The sequence below is a fragment of the Seriola dumerili genome, unplaced genomic scaffold (assembly GCF_002260705.1).
Source record: "Seriola dumerili isolate Sdu_G_001 unplaced genomic scaffold, Sdu_1.0 BDQW01000161.1, whole genome shotgun sequence".
Lineage (NCBI taxonomy): Eukaryota > Metazoa > Chordata > Actinopteri > Carangiformes > Carangidae > Seriola > Seriola dumerili.
Window position 1 is genome coordinate 6,085,185 of NW_019174416.1, and position 24,128 is coordinate 6,109,312.

Genomic DNA, 24,128 nt, shown 5'->3' on the forward strand with positions numbered 1-24,128 from the left:
TATATTACAGTAAGAAAACTCAGCTGAGTCTATCACTTTTATGAATGTGCACCAGAATCACCTTATTATTATCAAATTATGGGACTTTTGGATGATTTGAGAGAGACACATAACTGCACATAATTATTATCTTTTTTTAATTTACAAAATTATAAGGATTTAAATCAATAAATAAATTTGTGTTGTTCAAAAAGGGTTGTCCCCAGTTGTTCACTGGTTGATCAGTTACAGTATGTTTTTGAATTGCTATTATATCAACATGTTGTCATATACTGAAATAAACAGTACATGATTTCTTCACAGACTTGACATATTTAATGCATTTTTGTTTCAATATTCTTATATTAATGGTCACACCATATGGCTCTGTTATATATTTTTGTAGCTTTATTGATTTTTTAACATATTTTATCTGTTTTACTTATTTTACCATTTATTTGACGATATAATTCGTACATTTATTTATTCATTTATAATTTATTACCGTATGATATCAGATTATCTCCTCCTCCTCCCCTCTCGGTCAGTGGTGTCGCGATCTGATGACGCGGTGAGCTCGGTGTTTACCATGGCGGCTATCTGCTAATTGAAAGGGAAATGCGGGTTCTTTAGCTGCTGCAACAGTCACAGTTTTACGGGGGGAAAAGCCAGAGGATATTTGTAAAAGAATGACCAACAGAACATCTTATTTTTATGACCCAGACGTGGGCAACTTTCATTACGGTGAGTTTGGTTGTCGTAGCGAACAGGCCTACAATGGGAATGGTGCTAATGAGAAGCTAGCTACATGCTAACAACCTCAGGGTTCTGTTTTATTTTACATTTAATTCTTACTGTTCCACGCTCTTGCTGTGCATTACGAGGTTGTTGTGCAGTTTTCGACGTAGCACACTTTTATATTCAATACTACATGTTTGTGCAAATTCCAAAGTACCTGGCTTGCTCGACTAGCTAACGTTAAGTTACCTGTTGTCTGTATTGACATTTATTACGATATGAAAACTGAGTTCGCTGTCAGCCTATTTGTACTCAGTGCATATTATGCCTTGTGCATGGTTTAAAGTTCAGTTAGATGCTCATGAGATAGAACTACTCACAGCATCAGACCTGAAGCTGATTGTAACCAGAATGCACACTTGACAAGATCTGTGCTGTTTTTGCAGGTTTACTTGATCTGAATTTTTGTCTTTAAGGGAAGGAAGAATCTGCACTACTTCACACTGTCCTTAGAATTTCAGTCTGTTATATATATTTTGTGTATTTGAGTTTTGGGTAATCCTGTTAGTCATAGTGACTAACGTAGTGACGGTTATGAAATTCAGAAGACATACATCAGTAGTGGGCATTTATTAACGTCAGTCTAATACACTATGAATGCATTCATGAAATAACAGTACTGTAATGTGGAAACTGTCTCTGCCAGGTGCTGGCCACCCCATGAAGCCTCACCGTTTGTCTCTGACACACAGTCTGGTGTTGCACTATGGACTCTACAAGAAAATGATGGTGAGCAATAGAAATACATGGTGCTGTAGATTCAGACCCTACTGATGCTTTTCCTGCAGTTGGTAACTCTATACTATGATTAAGTGTATAAACTCTTTTAATTTTTTTTTCCTTGTCAGGTGTTCAAGCCATACAAAGCATCTCAGCATGACATGTGTCGGTTCCACTCTGAAGACTACATAGACTTCCTGCAGAAGGTCAGCCCCAACAACATGCAGGGCTTCACAAAGAGCCTCAACACATTTAATGTGGGAGATGACTGGTGAGTGTTACTGTTTATCAAAGAAATAGTTTGATGTTTTTGCCTAAAAATGTGAAATATTTATGACATGGTTTCATAGTTATTATCAGACTCAGGGTGTCTCATTTCCTCTGTCTGAGGATATTTACTTTATTTAAGCCAAGTCATTGGTCTTATTACTCCTCTGTCTTAGTGCCATTTAACAGTGTATGTGCATGAATTCTCCATCTAAAAGCCCAGTTTACTGTCACTGTTGTTAGAGGACTGACTAAACCTTTAAGAAAATATTTTGTGTCTCTGTTTCAGCCCTGTGTTTCCAGGTCTTTTTGAGTTCTGTTCAAGATACACAGGAGCCTCTTTACAGGGGGCTACACAGCTCAACCACAAGGTAACACATTCCGTACAACACAAATGAAGTCAGTTCTGCTGCAGTGAAAATCAACAGTCTGTGCAATTTAAGCAGGTCCTCTCTCACAAGCACTGATTTAGTGGAGTTTTGTTATTATTTCAGTTGCAGCCATCTCAACTTCCTGTCCAGCAGTGAATCTGCTGTGAAGCAGCTGGTAGTTAAAGATAAACATGTGTGTAGCAGATGATATCTAAATCACTGGTCATCTTACCCTCAGACATTGTGAACACTTCCTTGTTGGACTGAAACAGCAACAACATGGCTGCAGTCATGGGAGACTGGTTAGGAGTACAATTATGGGGATTTTGTGACCTGCAATTGATGATGATTCTGCTCTGTCTTTTCCAGATCTGTGACATTGCCATCAACTGGGCGGGAGGTTTGCATCATGCCAAAAAATTTGAGGTTAGAACGAAGTCTTATAAATTAGTGTCAGTTTTCTCTGCCATCTCTTTATTTTTAGCTGTGAGTTTCTCTTTGAATATTAAAAGACGAGTTTCCTGTGTTTGCAGGCGTCTGGGTTTTGCTACGTCAATGACATCGTCATCAGTATACTGGAGCTGCTCAAGTAAGAACACATTTCTCCTTTTTTCCATCTCCATTTATGGTTCCTGCTGGTTGCGGTTCTGTTTTTCTCTTTTCAACTCTCACTCTCTGTGTATTTCTGTGTGTGTGTTACAGATACCACCCTAGGGTACTGTACATTGACATAGACATTCACCATGGTGACGGCGTCCAGGAAGCCTTTTACCTGACCGACCGCGTCATGACTGTGTCTTTCCACAAATATGGGAACTACTTTTTTCCAGGGACAGGTAAGACCTGCTTTAAGCATTGAGCAAAAGTTTTCTTCAGTTAGAGTAAGCACTTGAAAGTCGTGTACTAATGGTTTTCTGTTACTGAAAAAAGACAAGTGTGTATTAATGCAGTTTGTGTTTTCTGTAGGTGACATGTATGAGGTTGGGGCAGAGAGCGGCCGGTACTACTGCCTCAATGTTCCTCTCAGAGACGGCATCGATGACCAGAGTGAGTTCACTTCCTGCAAAAATCACATTATTGAAATGTAATAACACAACACATAAACCTGCGATATTATTGTGTTGACTGCTCTGTCAGTTGGTCAGAGTATGAACTACGACAAACGTGTGTGTGTCCGTGTGTGTTTCAGGCTACAGGCAGCTGTTCCAGCCGGTTATTAAGCAGGTGGTGGATTTCTACCAGCCGACCTGCATCGTTCTACAGGTCAGTCTGTGACTCTGAATCTGATGCAGTCTCATCAGTTTAATTAACATTCGTCACCTCAGCTAATGGATCATTTACTCTGTGTGTGTGACAGAAAATTACACACACTTCAGGTTCAGGATCAGGACCAGATGCAGTAAAACTGTTTTGTAAGGGAGCATATGACACATTTCCATTCTCTTTGCAGTGTGGAGCAGATTCTCTGGGCTGTGACAGACTGGGCTGCTTCAACCTCAGTATACGAGGACATGGGTGAGGACTGTCTTTATCTTATTAACAGCATATGATAGAAACATATTTTCATTCTCTAGATGATATGTGTTGTGTTACATATGTTGTCTACAGTGTATACATCTACCATATGCACATTGTGAGTACATTCCAGTTAGCTCATGTTTACATGGGCGGGGTAATAATGGTAGGTATTTTTTAATCCGTGTGTGTGTATTCATGTGCGTATGCTTTGCTTTGTGTTGCGCAGTGAGTGTGTGGAGTTTGTAAAGAGCTTTAAGATTCCTCTGTTGGTCCTGGGAGGAGGAGGATACACAGTGAGGAACGTGGCTCGCTGCTGGTACGTCTGATACACAGAACCCAGAATGAACTGTGTGACATGAACAACCCATAGGTGCATTTGAGGTCCAGTCAGGACGTAGGCTTTTGCTTTGCTGCTGAAAATAATTCCTCTGCTGTTGTGTTGAAGGACCTATGAGACGTCTCTGTTAGTGGATGAATCCATCAGCGATGAGCTGCCTTACAGCGGTGAGTTGTACCTAACTGTACTAAATATCAAGCTTTCAATTGTCATGATTTTGTATTTATGCCAAACCTCAATGTCTTAATGTGGTGTCTTGTGTAATGTGTTGTCTAACAAAACCAAAATAGCACAATGGCCCCAGTATCAGTGCGTGCTGTTGTTAATGAATTAATGTTGTTAATACATTAGTAGAGATAGAGATACATATTGAGCATTTTCAAACTTTAGCGCCATCTGTTGGAAGTTGTGTAAATGTAGTTATGGGTTAGTTGTTGTTAGTTGATTTGACCTCTTTAAATCTGAGGACATTGTTTTTGATATGATGAATGAGAGGTCAATGGAAATATGTTTTCCTTCCTGGATTTTTTCCATCCTCCTCCTTCCTGCTCCCCCCACCCCAGAGTATTTTGAGTACTTTGCTCCAGACTTCACGCTGCATCCTGACGTCAGCACCAGGATAGAAAACCAGAACTCCAGACAGGTAAAACATCGTCACACTAAAAAGTAGTGCCTGTTTTAATAGTTCGTCTGCAAGACCTGAGAGTTGTACTGACTTGGATTGTTTATATTCAGGCTGCTGTAACACCGCCTGTAAGTCTTTATTGTGGTCCTCCAGGTGTTTATGGTTGATTGATGTTTGTTGTGCCTCCGCTGAGCCGTCTTTATAATCGTGTGTCTGTCGGTGCAGTACTTGGAGCAGATCCGTCAGACGGTGTTTGAGAACTTGAAGATGTTGAACCACGCACCCAGCGTCCAGATCCATGACGTCCCCTCCGACATGCTCAGCTACGAACGCAACGACGAGCCCGACCCTGATGAGCGGGGGGCCGAGGAAAACTACACCAGGTCAGTTCGCCTGCATGGGGCTGAAACGAATGCGAACACCTGCAATAAAATATTTGACTACATTACCATCTTCCTGTACCTAACCGCGTGTCAATAATGTCGACTTCCATAGGCCAGAGGCATCCAATGAGTTTTATGACGGTGACCACGACAACGACAAAGAGAGCGATGTAGAAATTTGACCTATGGGAAAGAGAGAAGTGGAGCTTTTCCTTGCAGCCTCCTGTTTGCATCGGCGGCGCTCTCCAGTCATCACTGCAGATCACAAAAAACACTTTCAGGAAGGACAGAAAAGACCCTCAAGCTCTCCGTTTACTCTCAACTAGTTTCTGTCAATCCACCTTTCCACACTGACGTCATGGCTGCTCCACCACCATACCTCAGTAGTATAGACATGATGTTGGCACCTGAGTCTTGTATATACTGTCAGCCCAAATTACATATATTTTCATAATGCTGGATACTGAAACACATGTATATACAGTATATCAGCTGTGTTACAGGATCAGATGCGCCTTCATGTTCTGAAAACTAACCTTTTCTTTCAAAGTCAAATATGGAAATTTTAGTAATAGCATTTTTTTTTAATGTTTTTCTTTTCCTCCTGTAATCTTGTCCATGTTATCTTAGCACTGAGTTGTATTTAGCTTTTGAAAGAGGAAAATGTTATCTGCAACATTTAAGCATTTCAGTCAGCTGAATTTTTGTTAAAAGCAGCAACAAGTTTGTCCCAAAAAAGAAAATTGAGCATCCGTTCTGTCAACGCCTGGGATTTAATTGCAGTGACAGAACGATGTCTATGTGAAGATGACTGAAACCACAGCCACAGTTATCACCAGGTGTCATGGAGAAGTCGTGAGGAGGTTCTTGATTTATTCCATCTTACAAGACACAGGCTAAAGTGAGAAGCTGTTCAAGGGCGTGCACAGATACATTAGACACACATGAGCCAGTACAGATGTTTAAATGCATGTGCACAGTTTTTAGACAGTCTCAGACGTACAAATGATTCCTGTTGTCGTTTCACTTCACCGCTTTTCTTATTTTACAGTCACTGTGAATCTGACAGAATGTGGCAGTTTTTTTTTCCATTTCCATTTTTTTTTTACCACAGCATTATTCATGTGCCTTACAGCTCTGACATGTCAAACACTGTTGTAGGAGTGGGGCACATTCATGTCAACTTCAACTTTTTTGACACAGATTTGGATTTCTACAAGTGAATATCTGTAACTGAGGGCACCAGCTTGGATCTGATCCAAACAGAGACTCCTCCTCTCCTGTCTTTTCATTCCTTTCTCTTATTACTGTACATACGTATAAATGTATGAACTGTGATTGTGTTCATAATGTAGAAGAGGACAAGACGGTGAAAAGGCTGGTGGTTTGGTAGAGAAACATTTTGTACATGATGAGATGACAGAGTGCAGGTCCTTCACTGTGCAGCTTCACTACGGATGTACATCAGTGGCAGTAGAACAGTTTGAAGCCACATTAGAAACATTTCTACCATCTTCCACCCTTGGTCCTCTTTTAGCCAAAAACAGGTTTTATGTGATTTTTGATATTGTTGTCAGCAACTTTTTGTTTTTAATAAAAAGAACAATTCTAACTACTCATGTGTATTTAATATTAAAGTCATATCTTCGTCAGCCAGTTTTGAACACAGCCACCAGAGGGCGATGCGAGCGCTAATCTGTGCCATCCATACAATAAAATGCATTGGCGCAGTCAAAGTCAGGGTCACATAGACTTTATTCCTCATTCATCCAGTGATATCCAGAACTTACACAACAAACAGTACTTGAGGAGAATACACACAACTACCTGCAGTTTAAAATCTCAACAGAAAGGGCTGAATTTACCAAACTATCCTGGTGCTTTAAGCAAATCCAATGTTTAACCCTGTTTGATCCAAACATCATGACAAACTGTAGGAACACTGTACCTAAAAGCATTAAACCTGAGTAAAAGACAGTTTAAATGTTACTGTATAAACACAACCCGACTACAGGCGTTTATATGGTAACGGGCTGCATGCCAACCAGAAAAAGCAGTTTTCTTCTCCTGTGACCCGGACGGCAGGTTTTTTAAGCCCGTCATGAAAGAAACTCCTGCCACTGAGCTGCGGCCACACAGGGTTAAATACCAGATTTTCAGTTTACATGCAGATCCAGCCAAAATACAAGGTTTTTGTGTGATTACCTCCTGGCTGGCAATAAAAACAAGCAGTTAGGTAAGCAGGCAAATCAAGCCTCTTTTTGAAAGATCTTTCTATCCAAGGCTCTGGTCAGAAATGGAGAGTTTGGCAAATGTGGACACAGGCTGACATAAAGACACCCACTTTTCAACTGAACATTAATGATGCAAACATACATCAAAGGAGAAAAAAAACTGTCTCCTCTTGGGTAAAGTGGAAAACGTTATCTGCACTGCAGATGTGATAAAATGTAAACACTTCTTATTTAGTTTTGAGTGCAGATCTGGTTTTGTGTTCAGTCATAGAAGCTGGTGATCAGAACGGCAGCCTGTTGCTCTTTGTCCAACTCATTGATATTATACACCTCTGGCTGTAGCCTTTCACAGGCCAAGAGAGGGGCAACTTGAAGTCCCAGCACTGACAACTAATAACTTCAGTTCAAATAAATAGCTTCATTCACATACACTGTATATTAGAAACCAACTTTAAAAACACATATAAGGCTGAATTTATACCACAGCAGAGAATCTGAGCAGTGACCAACATCTGAGCTCTCTTTAAACAAACAGGGGGGGGGGGACATTCAGTCACACACTATCAGAGACAAATACTTAAATTCTGCAGCTCAAACATATAAGCATCCTTTTCAACTCCAAACTAAAAGGACAGGAGGGCAGTCACTGGTTGAGACATGTCATGATTAAAGTGCAGTGATAGATGTTGGCTGTTGGATTGTGGGTACTGTAGTTAACCTAGGTTGTTTCCAATTTTCTAACCTAGACCATGGAAGAAAGCTAGACACTGTGTTTCGAGATAATGAACAATGATTCAAATGAAAGGTGCTTACCCAGCACATACACCATGACAATCCAATGCAGGAAGTAGAAAATTGCGTGCTGTTTGAGACAGACACATCAGTTTTCTGTTGGCCAAATGGTTTCTGGACCACAGCGGTTCAGTGTTGCAGTATTGTGGTTGGCCGCTGGGATAAAACTGACTCCACCACATGGTACCTAGGTCTATTAATACATCCATGACCTAGACCGTTTTGCTGAGAGAAGACAGGACAGGCAGATGAAGAGACAGAGACAGGCGGGCAGAGTAGAGCACAGAGGCTTACAGGCATGTATCAAACATGAGCCTTAACAACAAAGAGACAGACAGAGAGACAGAGGGGTGGGCGCCATGGAAACAAACAGCAGCAGATGGACGATATGAAGAGTGATTACAGTAACTCAGAAGGCACTTGACCACACAGCTTTGGAAACTTTTCTCTCAAAGTAACTCCCGAGTGTTCTTGAAGGTTAGGGATGGTTTAAAACAATCTTTAAAGGGCCAATTCATGATATGACTAAACCTCTGAAAGATAGAGGAAGGTTTGTTTTGAGCCTTTTAACAAGACGAAGATAAACTTTTTATAATAATAGAGATAAATCCTCTAATATTGCATCACAGTTACTGTCTTTTTACAGATGTTCACAGATGTATCTTAGTCTTGAAAATGTGGCTACGCTCATCTGCCTTGCACATCAACCATAGTCTCTTATGCTTATTAATTATACTTATTCAACCTGATCTGGATTGGCCTCCATAGTACTCTGAGATGCGTACTCATCTGCTGCGATGCTGTTAATGTGATACTCTGAACCAAAGCATGTTTAGAGCTCTTTCTGCCTGGAGTTGATACAGACTCTGGCCCAGTTTCATGGTAGTGAAGATGATGGTTGAAGGAGGATGTGACAGCGTGGTCTACAGCTCTTCACTCTCGTACAGCGGGGCAGTGTGCTGGGCGGGGCTCTCCACGGTCAGAGCGGGCACATGGCTCAGAGACGACAGCAGCTTCAGTGTCTTGGAGCCAGGGGGCGCCGTTTTCATGGGTGGGGCTGTGCGGGCTGGGAGGGGCACAGAGAGGGGAGTAGTGGGTACAATTGTTCCTTTGCAAATTAATTACAGTAAAGAGCAAGATTTTTGTTTGTTATGCTGCTTTTTTGTGAGTAAAACACCAATGACTGGATTAGATAACGGTAACAAACACACGCATGATTATTTACAGCAGTATTTACCTACTTGTCAGTAATTTCTGAGATGTTTGATAAAAGATTATTGCATTTAAAACACCTTTTTTTAAAAAAAAAAAAAAGATTTTGTTATACATCCTGATGTTTTAAATAATGGCCGTAAATAATCTGAAGGATACCACAACAGTAAATCATGTACAAGTGATTTTGTCACATTACATCCACTTGAAATTGTGTTTATACTGAAGCTGCAGTACTTAGTCATCTCTTCCAGCAGGGGAGAAAAACTGGTTTTCAGTCCACTTTTTGCAGACTGGCACATTCCCTGTTTATTTATATAAATATTATAAGTGACAGTACTGGTGCCACCAGCATCAGCGACAAATTTTACTGGCGGTTGGACTCATGCTAAACATTCTTTTCATGCCAGGTGTCTGAAAATAACTCATCTGTCCTGCAGGCCACGGCACAGGAGACAGCATGGCTAAGTGCCAGATATATAACCAACACACAGTTGTAGGAACAATGGCTGCACAGTTCTCCATGTTTCACCTTCTTTCTTTAAACAAACAAAACTATGAATTAGTTTCATTCATCACAGACCTGACTGGCTCCAACAGAATTCATTTAACCAGTGGTGCGGTTTGACTGTGAGTATTTAAAATGATGTATGTGTGTGTCTGTTCTTACATTGATTAATTTCAACACTACTATCACTACTTTTTATATACCACTAAGACTCAAATACACAATACAATACACAACCTACACATCAAACAGTACAAACCAGGGCTGGATTTTTACAATGAAGAGCTCCACCAAAGCAGATCTGTAAATGCTCTGCATTATAAGATCTATTGAAAGTAATCTCTCCACTAAACATATAAACCTTGGGATGAGTAGTTATATCAAGGTTTCTGTTCTAAAGTTACTGGGAAATTGATATTAAATGTACAGAAATTTAGACCAGTTTCCAAAGCAGATATATGAAATTATATAATATATATGCAGCGAGATGTACTGTTTAAAAAAGGTGACACAAAATCCAAAACAAAATCATAAAGATTGACTACTGTATTTACAATTTCATTATACATTTCCCAACATCATTATCAAAACACACACTTCATATAAACTTGTATGAGTCAGAATGACTAATAATAGTGATGTTTACTGAATGTATAATGCCTTCATTCACACTTGTCTGGTTGACCTTGTATTCCCAAATACACACACACCAATAACGTGAACTTAACTATGCTCATGCATGTTGAATTATCTGGCTGCAAACTCCATTGATGTTTGTTGGAGGTTCACTAAAAATAGTGAACCTCCAACAAACATCAATGGAGTTTGTGCTAAATAAGTTAGAGACTTGATATGTACACTGTGAGCCAACCACTCCTGAAAAACCTCTTCCTTGTGAGGTCCTGTTCAACCATAGTATTGTATTGTATTGGGTCTTGGTTCACATGAAGCAAGTAAACTCACTTTCAGGGTTACTAATCAGCTGAGCAGTCCAGCTCAAGCGTAACAGAGGGTCGGGCCTTTGTCGGTGCTCTCACTCAGCGGCCTCTCCACACAGCAGATGGTGTGTTATGTGATCGAGCAGAAACCTAATAGCTGTGTTGTATTTTCCTCCAGTGAGCGCTCCCTCACCAGTGGATGGACTCCATACTTATCGCTCTGACTCGGTCATTACGCAGTATTCTTTAGGTAAGCTGAACAGGTCGATGCCTCATGTTCTCATCAAGTTTCCGCTTGATCACGTAACACAGCATTTGTTTGACGTGTTTCAGGCTGTGGAGCTGGATTCAGTGCAGTGATGAGCGCACAACATTCTCCATCTGCTGTTTGAGTTTACAGCCTGGGTTACTGTGGTAACTATCAGGCTATCTCATACAAGAGATAGCCGAGATGGGCCCTTAAAGCTCATTTGCATGGACAGATGAACAGACAGTGGACTTACTGCCTATATCCAGCCTGGCATTGCATGTGGACATGCCAGCTTCATTAATGGCAGAGAGAGTGTACCAACCAGCATCAGACTTCATCACCCTCTCTATCAACAAGCACTGCCGGCCTGAACCGTCCTGGTACAGACTGTGAAACACAGAGACAGGTTCCAGTGTTAATTTTATCACCACGTTCACACACGATGCTCAGTGTCCTGATACAGGCGAAAACAGAACTAAAGCACGTACACAATTTATGGCATTCATTCACTAAGAAATGAAATGGCGAATCATGAGGACTGCTACTTCTACACCTGTGAAAAACTGTATCAGGTGTTCTAAAGGAGATTTATAGTCGACATCACAAATTCATAACAGGAAGCCTGAGTTACAAAATGGAGGTGTGGGTTTTTGAGCCTGGGCTGGGAAGGCTAATAAGATGCTGCTGAATTGCATTTGCAGAAATGTAGGTAACTAAAAGTCAGAATATCTCTGCCCCTGCTTACCATTCTGTCTTTTGTGAATCCCCCAGATTTATAAAAGAGAAATACTGAATCACTGATGTAACCCTAACCCTTAATATATTCATTTTGTTTATTGTGCATAATGTAAGTGGAAACTTCACCCATGCGCAGTTTATAATGACTGTAGAGTCAAGTTTTCTATTAAAAAAAAAAAAAACCTACTGAGGGATGATTTACCATTTTTCTGTAATTTCACATGACATATTTACCAGACGTTTTGGAGTAATGAAGCTGACCCACCTCATTCTGTTGGGGTCAATGCGCAGCATGTCTTTGTCTTTCTTCCAGAAAAGCTGAGGAGGAGGGGAAGCGTCCACTTTACACTCTAACCTAACAGTGTCTCCTTCTAGAGCTCTGGAGTTCAACATCTTCTGGACAAAGGTGGGAGGACGGAGAACCTCCTGGGCTGCAAGAGCAGAAGAGGTTGACTGAATTGAATTGTACACCATCCTCACAACTTCACAAAGTACTGCAGGTATAAATTCAGTTCAATCAATAACATTATTGAGCTGCACCAGGCTAAAATTCTACATAAAGACACAGTATTTCCAGCATAAAATCAAGATTCAAGTGATTCTATTTTTACCTATGACATCGAGCCTCATGGAAAATCTGCTCTCTCCGGCTCGGTTCCTGGCCACACACTCATACACACCAGCATGGTGCACAGTGACAATCTCTATGATGAACGAGTGCATCCCTTTCTCACACACCAACATCTTATGGTAGTCGTCTGGACGAATGGCTTTGCCGTCCAGGTACCAGCAGACGTCTGGTGTGGGGAGGCCTCCCACCTGAAGAGAGAAGAGAGGATTTTATGCCTCCTTTATTTACCTTTGCATGACCACACCATTACAGCACAGATTATTTTGTATACGTTACATAAGGAAGCCCGTGACCTTCTGGCAATACAGACTTGAGTTTCTTAATAAACTTGAAACCATGAAGACCTTGGTGTTAATGCATGCAGGTGTGTGTGAGTGACTAATTCACCTTGAAGTCAATCCTACAGAAGCGTCCCTCCTCCACAGTGAGGTCTGGGGGGATCTGCAGGAAGCGAGGAGCGTAACATTTCTCCTGGATAGCTGATCCCTCATTGCCCCTCTCATCTGTCCCTGAGTGGTGCCTCCCCCTGTAAGAGAGAGAGATTATCTATTCATAACTGTGCTTTACCTCACTTTCAACAACTGAATTTTACTGTCCACTAGCAGCCATATAACCACAGATTCCTGTTGTGTTTCTGTCCTCTGACTGCATGGCTACTGCATAAGGGGCACGAGTCCCTATATCTTTCCTGACAGGCAGGTGGAGTCAGTCAATGTTTATGTAGAGATTCAGTTAACACAAGATATACATAGGGATGGACAAATACTTTCCTGGAAAATTTAAATCCGTATGTTTACCCTCTCCCTCAATTCCCAAGTTCAGGTGGTGGCAAAATTTCACTTTTAGCAATTAACACAATTAGTGGTTTCACCACTTTCAACCAAACTTAATTCCACAGAAAATACTAACAAATACTTATAATTAAATAACTGAAGAGGGAGTACGAACCTATCTCGGCCCATTGGAAGATACTTTAAGTTGATTTAAGAAAAATTAGATATTTCCATGGATGCTTCTGTAATGTAAGATGCACAGTATTATGCATGATTGCACAGAGCAGCTTGAGGGTCAGCTGCACCAAATGGTCAAAAATTAAAAGTGTCAAATGTTCATGAGCTATTCTTAAAAGGCCAATATAGCTTTACAGCTGCGTAGATTGACTGAATACTGCCATGCTGGACGTCCCACGTTCAAGACTGTAATGTTCAATTGAAACTTAGGTAAATAATTATGAGAAATATTGATACATAAATTGTATTTACCATAGGCCACCCGTGTGTCTTCCTTCTGGTGAATCTGGCTGTAATAGAAAACAAGACGAGCAGAGGAAACACAGGTTTGAACTCTGAAAACTAACCATACTGCTCAACAGGTTGACAGAATTCAAGGAGGGTGACTCTGTGTGTGTGTGTGTGTGTGTGTGTGTGTGTGTGTGTGTGTGTTCTGACACAATACTCCTGTTGTCACCAGTGAAAGGGGCTCATTCTCAGAAAGCAGGCTAGAAATAGCTGCTGACAAACCTTGTTGGCTTGAGAGGACATGTGTGTATGAGTGTGTATATACACATGTTGTGTGTTGATGTTGTGTGTTGGAGTGTGACAGACAGAAAGAATAGATGGTGCAAAGCCCTGCGACAGAGGCTTTTTGACAGAACAATCCCACACACACACACACACACACACACACACACACACACACACACACACACACACACACACACACACACACACACACACACACACACACACAGAACTGTTCACAATGACAGCAGGAGACAGCTCACTGGGGCTGCTGATTTTTACTGCCAGGCTTTTTCAACTGTGGGTCGAGAGCCCATCAGGAGGCCCTGAGAGGGAAACGGGCTCCCTGTGCACCCATTCAAACCCAAATGACTGTAATAATGTGTAGGCTTTACTTAATAGCAAAATGAAAGCTAATGGGTTTTGGGCAAGAGCCAACATAAATGTCTGTAGAGCACGGTCAGCACTGCAGCACACATCAGTAAAATCTGAAACACATTGTTAGAAATGTGCAGGTTGAATGATGTCCGCTGACAAAATGAAACTTTGATGTCGTACCTGGTCGAGTTGTGAGTCTGACAGACTGTCTTGGTCAAACATGTAGGTGACGTTGTCTGGACCCAGCAGCCTACGAGCCATACGCTCCTCATAGGACAGTTTCTGTCAAAAATGAAGCTTTATACTGTTAAATTTTCAGTTTTCACACACATATGAGAAGAAAGTGTGCTGTGATGTGTTTTGGTAAATTACTGCAATTATGTATTCTGTAATGTTTGAGGGTGTTTGTATTTATGAAATGTAGGATTGTTCCACTTTCAACACAGTTTGCAGGACACACACACACACACACATATACACACACACATATACACACATACATATATACACATACACACACACACACACACACACACACCTGGCTGTTTCTCCTCCTGGCCTCCTTTGAGCGCAACTTCTTCTCCAGATCCTGGATGAGGGCGTCTTTGGAGCCCTGGATGTCTTCATCTGTGGAACGAGAAGAGGAAGGCCGAGGAGCTACAGTCTTCTTCAGGATGGGCTTGGGAAGGCTGGAGAGAGGTAAATGAGGAACAGACGATAAATGATAAAGAAAGCACCAGAAGGACCCTAATGAACAAAACCTTTATTCAGCACTTCAACACTATGACCTACCATATGAACTGTTTTTCTTTTTTTTTTTTTTTACTTAATTTGTTAAAGAAAACACATATGCATGGAAATGATTCTTCACTCATGCTATGAAATGCATTCAGTGTGGAGACTGCAATGAGTGATTTCTATTCTTGCTTCGTGCTTTGACATAATAGAGATCCCACCATGGATGTGATGGAAAATACAATGGATTGTCAAGAAACTTGTGAAACTGACTCAAAGTCACTTCTATGATTTTATCATTTCTGGTCTGTTAATGTGATTTTTCAACCCAGAAAGAAACAAGAAACTTTTAATGGGTGAAGAGTCTGGTTTTTAATTGTAACCTAGCCGGTATGCCGTGGAAAAAACAGCTGAAAACATCTACAACAACTTTTAAAAATAAACAATTTTCTTTTGAAGGTTCATTTTAATCATCCAGGTTGTATGAAGTCTATACAAAGTTGATTTAAATCACTGGATTACAGTTTGGATTTTAGACATTTTCCCCATTAATCCAAATGGAATCTTCTCAAACGGGGAGTAATATTGGACCCTAATGTTAAATAATTGCTAACGATAAACAAGTAATGACTGACCTGCCTTTTCTGCAGCTATACATTCACAGTCTCTTCACACCTCCTGGAAATCAGCTGTTCTCTCTGTATATTTACATTTTGCTCCAAAAATGACTGTTTTTTGTTTGTTTTTTAGATGTTGTCAAGTGTGGGACATTTCAACTTGTTTGTTAATATGTGCATGCCAAATTGATGTGCACTGTGACTCACGTGTTAGGCGTCCCCTTGTAGCTGGCCGGCAGGGAGACCACAGCAGGTGGTACTCTGTTCTGACTGTTAGGAGTGCTGGGCTGTTGGAGAGAGGAGGAGGAGGAGGTGGGAGAGAGAGGGGAAGGGGACACTGGGAGAGGCTGCTGGGGGAAAGAGGAAGGAGAGGAGGAGGCCCTCATGGGGAGCAGAGGGCTGGAGGGGGAAAGTGGGGAACAGGAGGGGGAGATGGAGGGGTGAGGAAGGTTGGCGTTGGGAGACAGTTTGGATGGGGAGAAAGGGGAGAAGGAGGACTGGGATGGCAGCACAGAGCAGAGGTAAGCGGCAGGTGCTGACATGGTGTCCTGGTTGGCCGGCAGGGTGGCACTGCCGAGGCCAGTGGCACTGGGGACACTGGGGGTGAGGGTGATGGTGGAACGCATGGTGGTGCGTGGGAGAGAGGATGAGGAGGAGGAGGAGGCTGGGAAAGGGGAGGATGGGGAAGTGGTGGCAGAGGGACTGAGCAGAGGGGCAGTGGAGGAAAGAGGAGGCACAACAGAGGAGGCCGGGGTGGAAATGGGAGAGCTGAGACTGGAGGAGGAGGGAGAGGACTTGCCCGTTCCATTGGCATGGGTCTGAATGTGTGTCTGGGCAGTAGACTGGGTTTGGTTCTGACTGAGGTTTAGAGACTGAAACTGTGACTGGGTCTGTGACAAGGACTTTGACACTGACTGAGATTGAGAAGTTGACTGACTTTGAGCAGACATGATTTTAGCTTGACCCTGTGTGTCTGTAACATTGAGACTATACTGGGAACTGTTGAGGTTCTGTTGGGAGTTATTCTGGTTCTCCTGAGCCTCCCTCAGCACACTTTCATAGCTGGGTGCCTGGAAGGCCGGCTGCGACTGAATAAAATGCCGCGGTCGCTCGTAGTTGAAGGCACTGGGAGGGAAGGCACTGGGCGTGAAGGATGGCAGGTCCGAGAGGTTCATGTTGTTGCCTCCTGACTGGGGGGACTGGAAGGGAGAAGACACACATTCACAAAAACTTAGGTGTAATGAAGAAGAGACATTCAGAAACGTTAACACATTTCCATTCGCTGGGGGGAAGCAAATCAACATTGTCTCAAATAACCAATGTTACTACATTAGACAACACATCAAAAGAATATTCAAGGCAGAGTTACAAGGGTCAGTGTTGGGGAAGTTTTTTGTTCTTGCCAATTAAATTCAGTTTTATTTCCTGCTGCTCAAATGTAAAAAAAAAAGTCAGGCATTGAAATATTCTAATGAAAACTCTAATGGCTGTACCTTCAATAGACAACTAAGTATAGGCAAGAGAGGATAAACGAGACAGATACTGTCTATTTATTTACTTATTTATCAACTGGTGTTGTGTGCTTTTAAATTCTGTGTGAATTTTAATTTGCCAATTCTATTTGACTTTTTGAACTTGACATAATAATTCACATAAAACCGTAGTTAAGTATGATGGCAGCAATTAACAAAAATAGCAAAAAACCTCTCAGACAGTGCAAAAGTGTAAGACATGTCTTACAGTGAAACTGATTTTGCTTGGGGTGAACAGCTTGGGCGTTGGGGCTTTCTCCTTGACTTGTGCTGGTGGTGGTGGTGAGGGTGGAGGGGGTGGAGGGCTGGGCGTACAGGCTCGGACCACGACCTCTGGTGACCTTTGGCCCTCTGAGCTCAAGGCAGTCTCCTCCTCACTGCGACCGAAGGCTCCTTCAGAGGAGTGGTTGGCAGGTTGAGGCTCTGGAAAACTGAAGATGCGCACAGTCATATTAGCAAAGATTTGACTGTATTCAGAAAAACTACAGGTTCTGGGATGGTACGTGATCAAACATAAGATGGAGACTGATGGTTGAGGTGCAGAAACAACTGTCATGAAAATCACCCACAGACTCCCAAAAGCAAAGGTAGATTTTATCCCTGACAATCCCCCGATGCCCAAGCAGTTAAAATGTTACCAATATTCAAAGCGCCTCAGATGCAAATTAATCCTTGATGACATATTCAAAGTATCTGTTGTTCAATTACATAACTGTCCTTGACTCATAAACACTCATTTTAAACTCCAAATAAAGGCACAAACATCATTGTTCTAAAAGTATTTTTGTGATGACACCTGATTAATTATTAAAACCCAGCCAAAATTGAAATTTTGTCCACAAAAATATCAAAGTCAAAAGGTTAAACTGTTGGCCAAACAGCTGTTCCAAAATTCCAGTTGGGACACCTGAACGACAGTCGTCCCATTTCATTTGTTTTGAAGGTTGACAAGAGGCTGCACAAGCTAACACTCATCCAGTGCTGATTCTGCACAGGCTGATGTTTATAATGTTGGTCACCGCATCATGATATTGTTTCAGTGGACAACTTGAATGGCACAGATTTTTACCATCAATATCAATATGACGACTGGTGAACAAAATTATAAATATGCGTAACTAGTAACTACAGATTATATGTTCCAGTCCGGCTGCCATGGTACCAGTGGGACTGTTTAATGAGGGTAACAGATCCCATTTCAGCCCACTCAGTAATTTTCTTCCTGTAATACCAAGCCTGGCTGGTCCTCTACTTTTCTACTAGGAAAGAATTTTGTTCCCATGACAACCACGTAGTCCGGGCTATGCAAGGAGTATAATGACAATAGCAGTCTCTCTCTTCGCTCTCTCTCTCTCTCTCACACACACACTCACTTACTTACATACTAGCTCACTGTTTTTCTGCATTTCAGGGCACAAAGTAATTTTGGCCAACCAGCATCAGATGACCTACGCTCTGAAACTTTGGATCAAAACCATCCAAGTGAATGCAAAAGTGGTCTCAGACTTTTGGACCCTACTGTGTATGTAAATCTTGAGAATTTTCTAATTTTGTACAAGGATGAACTGTACAACTTGTTGCAAGAGTCAGACGTATGACCACTGACTTAGTCACTTACACTGATCATATTGCTGTAACGCCACCAAGGTGAAATACAATCTAAAGGATCTCTCACAGCTGATATATGCATGTCTAAATGAATTCGACCACCATACCAAGGCTATGGGATATCAAAAACCAAATGAACTTCATGGGTCATTCAATTATGTAATGTAATTTCGTGAAGTGGTAAATAAAACTGTTTCTAAATGACAGATAATTTGTGTAGGTGGAAATGGTCCTCATGGATGGATGCATGTTTGACCAAGGCATCCAGAAAAAAAAAAAAGGTTTTGATTCTATACCTCACAGTTAGTTAGTTAGTTAGTTTGTCATCTCATGTGTGAGTTTGAGACAGTACCATCAGCGGTTGGCTTCAAAAGTAATAAGCTAAATGTCATGTTTTTTATGAGTGGAGTCATGGCGCTGCTATCTACATCAACTGGTTCTTCCTTGGTCCATGGCCTAACTTTCCACCACATTTCACTGAAGTTTGTTAAGTAAGTTTTCTCACTAAGCTCAAAGACAAACAGAAATCAAAACCTCCTTGGAGGATGGAACATACAATCTGACCTCCACTGGATATTAAGGGTTTAAAAAATCTAATAATGATATACTGATTTGGTTGTATTCTGTGACCAGTTGAAAACTTATCAGTGATCGTTGGTAGACATACCATCTTACTTATCTGCAATAAGCTAAAACTGGCTGGCTCTGACGCTGATATCCTGACTTGGCAAATCAGTAAAAAGCACAGGTGGAGATAATAACATTAACGTTGGGTCCAGTGAACTGTCCCAGGAAGCTGTGGCAGTGAGACAGCATGCACAATATGCACGCTGCAGGGACTAATGTTACTAACTAAAAGCCAATATGAGTAAATCTAACACACACAGAGCAACGTGGTGAACCTGAGAGCTCATGTCAACATTTTAGCAGCTTCTCCACTGCTTTACTTGTTAATTCTTAAAGGGTCATCAGTGACTCTTAGAATTCAAAACAGTAACACTATTTTCACCAAAACTCACTCCTGAATGTCACATGTGCTGTAGTTGCTGTGCTTTAAATGCTGCTATGTGAAAGCAATGTGTGTGTTTGTGTGATTTAGCGATGGCATGTGTGAGTTTCCCTGTGCATATGTGTATTTGTGTTTGTGTGATTAAGTGGGCAAAGCTATATTGGTCTTGGAATTCGGACATCAGCTGGCAGGTGCAGACACTCTACTGGTGACCCAACCCTTTTAACACGCACACAGACAATCTGCATGGCATTGTGGGTAGGAGCACGCTAAGCTGCAAGTCCTCTGTATGACCGATGACAACAGACAGGACAACAATAACTAGTAAACATTTGGAAAATAAAAGCCTCAGCCCACCAAGTTGGAACAGCCTTCATTCTAAAATATTTCAACACTACAGTGAGATGAAGCATTCATAGTGGGTAGAAAGGGATGTAACACATCATTTTCATTGTGAGAGGGAATGTGGATGAGCATCATTTTTTTCATTTATTCCTTCATTTGTCCATGTACATGTCTACCTAATGTACAGGGACAAAACTGAATACATTCTAATGAAAGTTGGGGAAATTAAGCATCTCATCACTGTGTTAGACCCTCTCAGAACTGATCAACCTAACAACTAATACAAATGGATTATACCTTCAACTCAGCCTAAATTTGTGCCATGACTTGATCAATCACTTCATTGCTCTCCATTAACATGTCATATCTTAATAGTTTTGTGTTCAACAGTTCAATAATTTTCAACACTGAACCATATTTTGGTGAAAGCCAGTCAGTGCTAGATGGAAGCCACTAAAGTAACCTCTTGGGTAAAAAGGGAATTATTATAAGCTGATGAGGAACACTGAGTTTAAACCAAAAAGCACAAAAAACAACACTTCTTAACAGAATCACTTTTAGATGTGACAACAGTCAAACATGTCCTTCACAATGTCTAAAAGAAAACCACACAGTATTTTGATAGTTGACAGTACTCTTATCAGCCATAATAACTACACTGTGTCATAATTTATCTGAGATTGTCACATTTATTAAGGGGAAAAAGTCCAGTCCAACAGAAGCACCACATGTAATGTGGTTAACATCGGGTAATCAAGTTTCTGTCCCTCACCAAATAATCAAAATAATAAAATAATCAGATAAACTTCAAGTTGGTCAGAGAACCTCAACATGACCTTAAAAGCCAGACCGCTGCCAATGGTTTCAGAACAACTGTTGTTGTGTGCAGCACTGAGGAAGGGGAGGTTCTGAAGGACACAGACGCCATGTCTGCACTTCACATTACAGATGAGATCATAGTCCTGGACACTGATATAGAGTGGACACAGTACACTCAGCCAGACATATTTCACACCATGAAGCACTGACTGGGTTTGAACCATAGTATCAAGTCAAAGTTAAAGGCACGAACAGTATCAAACACCAAAGATACTTTCTGCTCACCGGCTCTCTCTCAACTGTGGCATTTATCATCTGCGGCGATATTAAGACACCTTTCATGGTATACTTGTGAATGTCTAATCCAGTATTTGTCACATATTGAGAATGTATTGCTGGTGCAATATCCAAAACTGCAAAACAGCATTGTATACACAAGCTTGCATCTGATTAGAGATGCCAGTCTTCCATTCTACATGGCTGCATGTGAATGCATCATTCTTGTAAGACTTGAAAATCAGTCACGTCAAACTCCTCACACAATTTTCCCCCACATACAAAAACCAAAAATGTGTTGTGCAAATCAATTTTGGAGCATCAAAAATGTATCATTAGGAAACACAGCTAAAAGCTGCCAAACATTTCAGAAAACAAATGACAGTATCTTATTTTCTACAATATGAGCTCTTCTGTATGACTGTTTGTAAAGGGTGAAAAATGAAGGACACACATTACAACTTTACAGATGAGCTCATATCCCCATTCAAGACACCAATTAGCTCAAGTGTGTGCTGTCTGGCACGCAGCAAACCCAACTCAATGACAATTAAGACACATATTTCTGGTGATTCCCAAAGTGGATCTTTGGAGCAGCTCCAGAGGATCCCCACAATAGTAAGGGATAGGTTAATATCTTATGTCAGTTCAGTTTAGGTAAATAAAAAAAATTAAAGGAAAAGTGAAAAAGGAAAAACATAGTAAGAAAAGTATTATTTGGGGGTCTTCAGCTACACATTTGCGATCCTTAAATGACGACAGGGAGTTGAAAAAATTATACAGCAAATTTGTCATGCGAAATTTAAATCAGTAGTCGAGATTTTTCACTGGAATTTTTGAGAAAACGAGGAATAACGTCTTTAAAAAAACTAACGGCTATCCCCGCAGTCTGTGTGAAACAGTACCAACCAGATGACACAACCCCCCAAAATAGACTAAAGTCCACTTTGCAAGTGCTCCAAACATAGTTTGACCTTTTACGGAGGATATAGCATATTAAGTTTCCATGATATAAACAAAGAAGGAAAACTAGCCTGTTTAACATTAACGTCAATGTAGCAAAACGTTATAGAGGTTAAAAAACTGTGAATTCAAGTATCGAAAGTAACACGCAGGTTGAGAGGAAAGTAACTGCCACCTGTACAGACACGAACAATACTTTCTTACCTCGTTACACGTTTCAACACCGCTGGCCTAACACTTGAGTTTTGGCTGAATGAAGCTGGACGTTCCCTGTAGAGAGGGGGATCCAGACTCCGATGAGACGCCAGAGGCTGGAGTGCAACAGGTGACACCGCGCGCTCACAAGGAGAACGCGAGGTGACGTGACCGCGCACGCCCAGCTGATAAGTTTAATTTACTGAAAGCTCAGCATCGTCAATATAACCACATCTACAGTATCCAGAGCTGCTCTCTGATCCGATGACTCATGTTTTTATTATGTATTATTTTCATTCATTAAAAGTATTTTTTTTTTTTTACGCCAATTAGCATTTAAAACCCTTCTCTGAAACAGTTTCTATATTTCTCATTAATAGGCCTAGTTAAAATAGTTTCCTAAACATAATTATCAGGTTCTTGTTTTGTCGCATTAGGTAAGTCTAAAGAAAGAAAGAAAGAAAGAAAGAAAGAAAGAAAGAAAGAAAGAAAGAAAGAAAGAAAGAATTGGCTTGTTTTACAACTATTTGAACAATACAACAGCGACCCCTTCTGGATGTAAGGGGGAACTACAATGATCTAAAGCGACTTAATTTCTTTGAAATGTTTGACTTCTGAACAATTTACTAAAAAGAAATGCCCACCAGATTGTAATAATAAAAATGACTAAATGAGACGTTCCAGGAGGCAGTGACAAATGAGTTACTGAGTAAATGAATGAATGAACGGTTAAATACATTATAAGCCTCTTCCATAAACCAACATCATAAACTGTGTTCAATACACACTCAATACAAGTGAATCAAGACTTGCATTAAGAACAACACTACAAGTTGTAGAACTCAACTGTGTTGTACCTTACCAAAAATAATAAGGTCAAGGGTCAAAGGTTATTCCCACATGTGAGAAATGTGCAAGAAAAAATGAAGGAGTGAGATTTTTATTCATTTGTTGTTTGTTTGTTTGTTTTACTTCAAAAAAAGACAATTTTATAGCAGGTAGGAGTACTATAATGCTCACTATCAAAAACAACAAATGGCACCATAAAACAAGCATCATCATCATCATCATCATCATCATCATCACTGCTTTAAAATAATGGTGTGTGCCTCGTGTGTGCCTAAACACTGAGGTTACTATTATGTAATGTTTACAGATACTGAGATTGACGTATACGTGTTTGTGCCATCATGTACTCACTCTGCAACAGGGATGTCATCTTCCAGAGGGCTGTCAGGCCAGTCGGGAGGGGGGAGGTTCATAGAGTCAGGCAGCAGAGGGGGAAAGTCCCCGCTGCTTTTTCTGGAGGAGGACATCTCCTGCTGAAACACTGCCTCATCTTCCTGTTTGAGAGAAACTGTTTCCTGCTGATGAATGGCCTCGATCTCCAGCTGCTCCTCCAGGTCTGAATGGAGAGGTGCACAGTATGAGATGAGAGACTTCTAAAACCAAGACTCATTATTTTCATTGTACTGTACAATGCAGCTCCACAGGTGTAATAGTTAATCAGACATCTCACCGTTGTAAACTTCCAGAATGGCTGAGCAGGAGACTGTGCCGAAGGGGTTGAGGGCCACACATTTGAACAGGCCCGAGTCTTCTGGAAATGCCTCAGTGATCACCAGTGTACACAGCTCCTCTGCAGAAGTCAACACAAGAACATTAACACAAAACACACTGAGTAGAATTGAGTCCTCACCCCCACTGACTGGATGTCTGGATAAATGTTTGCCTCTGCTGTCAGAGAGGCTTTGCTGCCCACAAGAGAAAAATACAAATAGTCTCTTAATATCAGTGTGAAAACACTAAGTGAACAAGGGTGTATCAGAT

General features: G+C 41.1%; 2 protein-coding genes across 2 annotated transcripts; one reads left to right on the plus strand and one right to left on the minus strand.

Annotated features, from left to right (window-relative positions):
* The first annotated feature begins 549 nt into the window (after positions 1 to 549).
* hdac3 (histone deacetylase 3) lies at positions 550 to 6,610 on the plus strand. Its single transcript, XM_022751729.1, has 15 exons — positions 550 to 723; positions 1,424 to 1,506; positions 1,626 to 1,768; positions 2,054 to 2,135; positions 2,505 to 2,561; positions 2,669 to 2,724; positions 2,838 to 2,971; positions 3,102 to 3,182; positions 3,325 to 3,398; positions 3,586 to 3,650; positions 3,880 to 3,969; positions 4,099 to 4,157; positions 4,554 to 4,633; positions 4,841 to 4,998; positions 5,111 to 6,610. The coding sequence occupies exons 1-15, from the start codon at positions 669 to 671 to the stop codon at positions 5,178 to 5,180; spliced, it is 1,287 nt and encodes a 428-aa protein (XP_022607450.1). The 5' UTR covers positions 550 to 668; the 3' UTR covers positions 5,181 to 6,610.
* A 119-nt stretch (positions 6,611 to 6,729) lies between these two features.
* On the minus strand, positions 6,730 to 22,380 carry myot (myotilin). The gene is made up of 11 exons (XM_022752093.1): positions 22,308 to 22,380; positions 17,292 to 17,514; positions 15,759 to 16,750; positions 14,738 to 14,888; positions 14,380 to 14,481; positions 13,564 to 13,601; positions 12,689 to 12,827; positions 12,282 to 12,489; positions 11,936 to 12,101; positions 11,186 to 11,319; positions 6,730 to 9,090 (listed from the first exon to the last, which is right to left on the minus strand). The coding sequence occupies exons 3-11, from the start codon at positions 16,724 to 16,726 to the stop codon at positions 8,948 to 8,950; spliced, it is 2,049 nt and encodes a 682-aa protein (XP_022607814.1). The 5' UTR covers positions 16,727 to 16,750; positions 17,292 to 17,514; positions 22,308 to 22,380; the 3' UTR covers positions 6,730 to 8,947.
* Positions 22,381 to 24,128: the final 1,748 nt, after the last annotated feature.

Bases quoted from the DNA above. Each gene is read 5' to 3' on its own strand.
- myot (XM_022752093.1), bottom strand. From the start codon at position 16,726: ATGAACCTCTCGGACCTGCCATCCTTCACGCCCAGTGCCTTCCCTCCC. The intron at 12,102-12,281 runs GTAAAAATAGAA...CTGCTCTTGCAG, and splicing joins CATGAGGCTCGATGTCATAG to CCCAGGAGGTTCTCCGTCCT. The intron at 9,091-11,185 runs GTAAGTCCACTG...TGCCCCTCCCAG, and splicing joins TGCCAGGCTGGATATAGGCA to CCCGCACAGCCCCACCCATG.
- hdac3 (XM_022751729.1), top strand. From the start codon at position 669: ATGACCAACAGAACATCTTATTTTTATGACCCAGACGTGGGCAACTTT. The intron at 3,399-3,585 runs GTCAGTCTGTGA...TTCTCTTTGCAG, and splicing joins CGACCTGCATCGTTCTACAG to TGTGGAGCAGATTCTCTGGG. The intron at 4,158-4,553 runs GTGAGTTGTACC...CCCCCACCCCAG, and splicing joins CGATGAGCTGCCTTACAGCG to AGTATTTTGAGTACTTTGCT.